The 1198-nt window shown below is 47.4% G+C and overlaps 1 protein-coding gene across 1 annotated transcript in view; it reads left to right on the top strand.

Annotated features, from left to right (window-relative positions):
• The first annotated feature begins 863 nt into the window (after positions 1 to 863).
• FUCA2 (alpha-L-fucosidase 2) overlaps positions 864 to 1198 on the top strand; it is a 10551-nt gene continuing 10216 nt past the window's right edge. The window contains exon 1 of the mRNA XM_005420140.3: positions 864 to 1193. Coding sequence (XP_005420197.2) covers positions 864 to 1193 — 330 coding nt within the window. The remainder of the gene's footprint in view (positions 1194 to 1198) is intronic.

The raw sequence follows: 1198 nt of genomic DNA, 5'->3' as shown, positions 1-1198 counted from the left end.
GGAGAACATGAAGAAATCGAAAGATAAACTAGAAAGGATACCATACAAGAGGTCAAAGGCATCTAAAGATTCCTTTTGAGAAGCAAAGTGACACCTAAAGGGGTGAAGCAAAAAGAAGACATAAAGTAGGTCAATGGTGAATGTAGAAGAGATATGAAGAGGCTCCTGTTGTAATATCAAAGTGCTTTAGTAAATCAGAGTAATGTGAACAGTCAGAAAAAAATAATGTGCTGGAAATCACAGTGTTTTTAATCTGCCTGTAACTTATTATATTAATCAAGGTAGAGAAATGAAAAAATTACAAAATCATGTACATCTTGTTTCCACAGCCCTTTAAATATTTTTTGAATTAGATGTAACAGCTGTGGTTAATGGCTCTGGAAACTGAAGCTCTATTTCCATAGAACAGCAGTAAAGTATATGTCCTTCCCAGTTGGAGAGAGATTAATTCAGTTGCCTGAATTAATTTCATTCATTTTTGACTGTTCTGATGAGATTGCCAAAGAAATTTCTATTTGTGGCGCTGATTATGAAAAGTTAGTATTTGCTGATTAAACCAAATTATTTCATAAAGTCTGTCCCATGGCAGCTGGGTGCTGAAGTAAAAACACAAAATTCGGGCATCCGGAAAGACCGGAGAAGAACCCGTGTGGGCAACAAATTGCTAGAAGATGTATCTTTTAAAGTAGGTGCCTGCCACCCGTGATCCGCAGCACAAACGCCAAGTGTCATCTACTGAACTGAGGCAGCTTCCGCACAGGCCATGCTAATGATGGAAACGAGAAATGTTTCCTTGACAGGCTTCGGGCCTCTCTGCCCGGGAAGCCTCCACGTACAAGTCGGCTGGAAGGAGCTGCAGAGCGATGTTACACCCTGTCCTTCTTGGGAGGACGGGGGAAGCTGAGCCTGCGGTCGGAAGCAGGCGGGAAGGGCAAACCCAGCAGGCTGCCCGGGAGCGGAGCGGCCGCAGATCCAAGGCTCGGGCCCGGCTCCGGCCGCAGATCCAGCGGACACCGTCAGGCCGCTCTTGCGGGGAGGAGTCGGCGGGGCGGGGGAAAACACGGCGGGATGTTGGCCGAGGCATCAGCCAGTTACTTCCATTTCTTAAAATCCTTAAAATCCAGGGGACAGTTTGTGGTCGAGCAGCCAGATGGAGCGGCTCCGGTGGGGAACAGCCCCCGGGCGGCAGGCGGGTCGG

The sequence above is a fragment of the Geospiza fortis genome, unplaced genomic scaffold (genome assembly GCF_000277835.1).
Source record: "Geospiza fortis unplaced genomic scaffold, GeoFor_1.0 scaffold162, whole genome shotgun sequence".
In the NCBI taxonomy this organism is placed as follows: domain Eukaryota; kingdom Metazoa; phylum Chordata; class Aves; order Passeriformes; family Thraupidae; genus Geospiza; species Geospiza fortis.
This window is presented reverse-complemented; position numbering and strand designations above follow the sequence as displayed.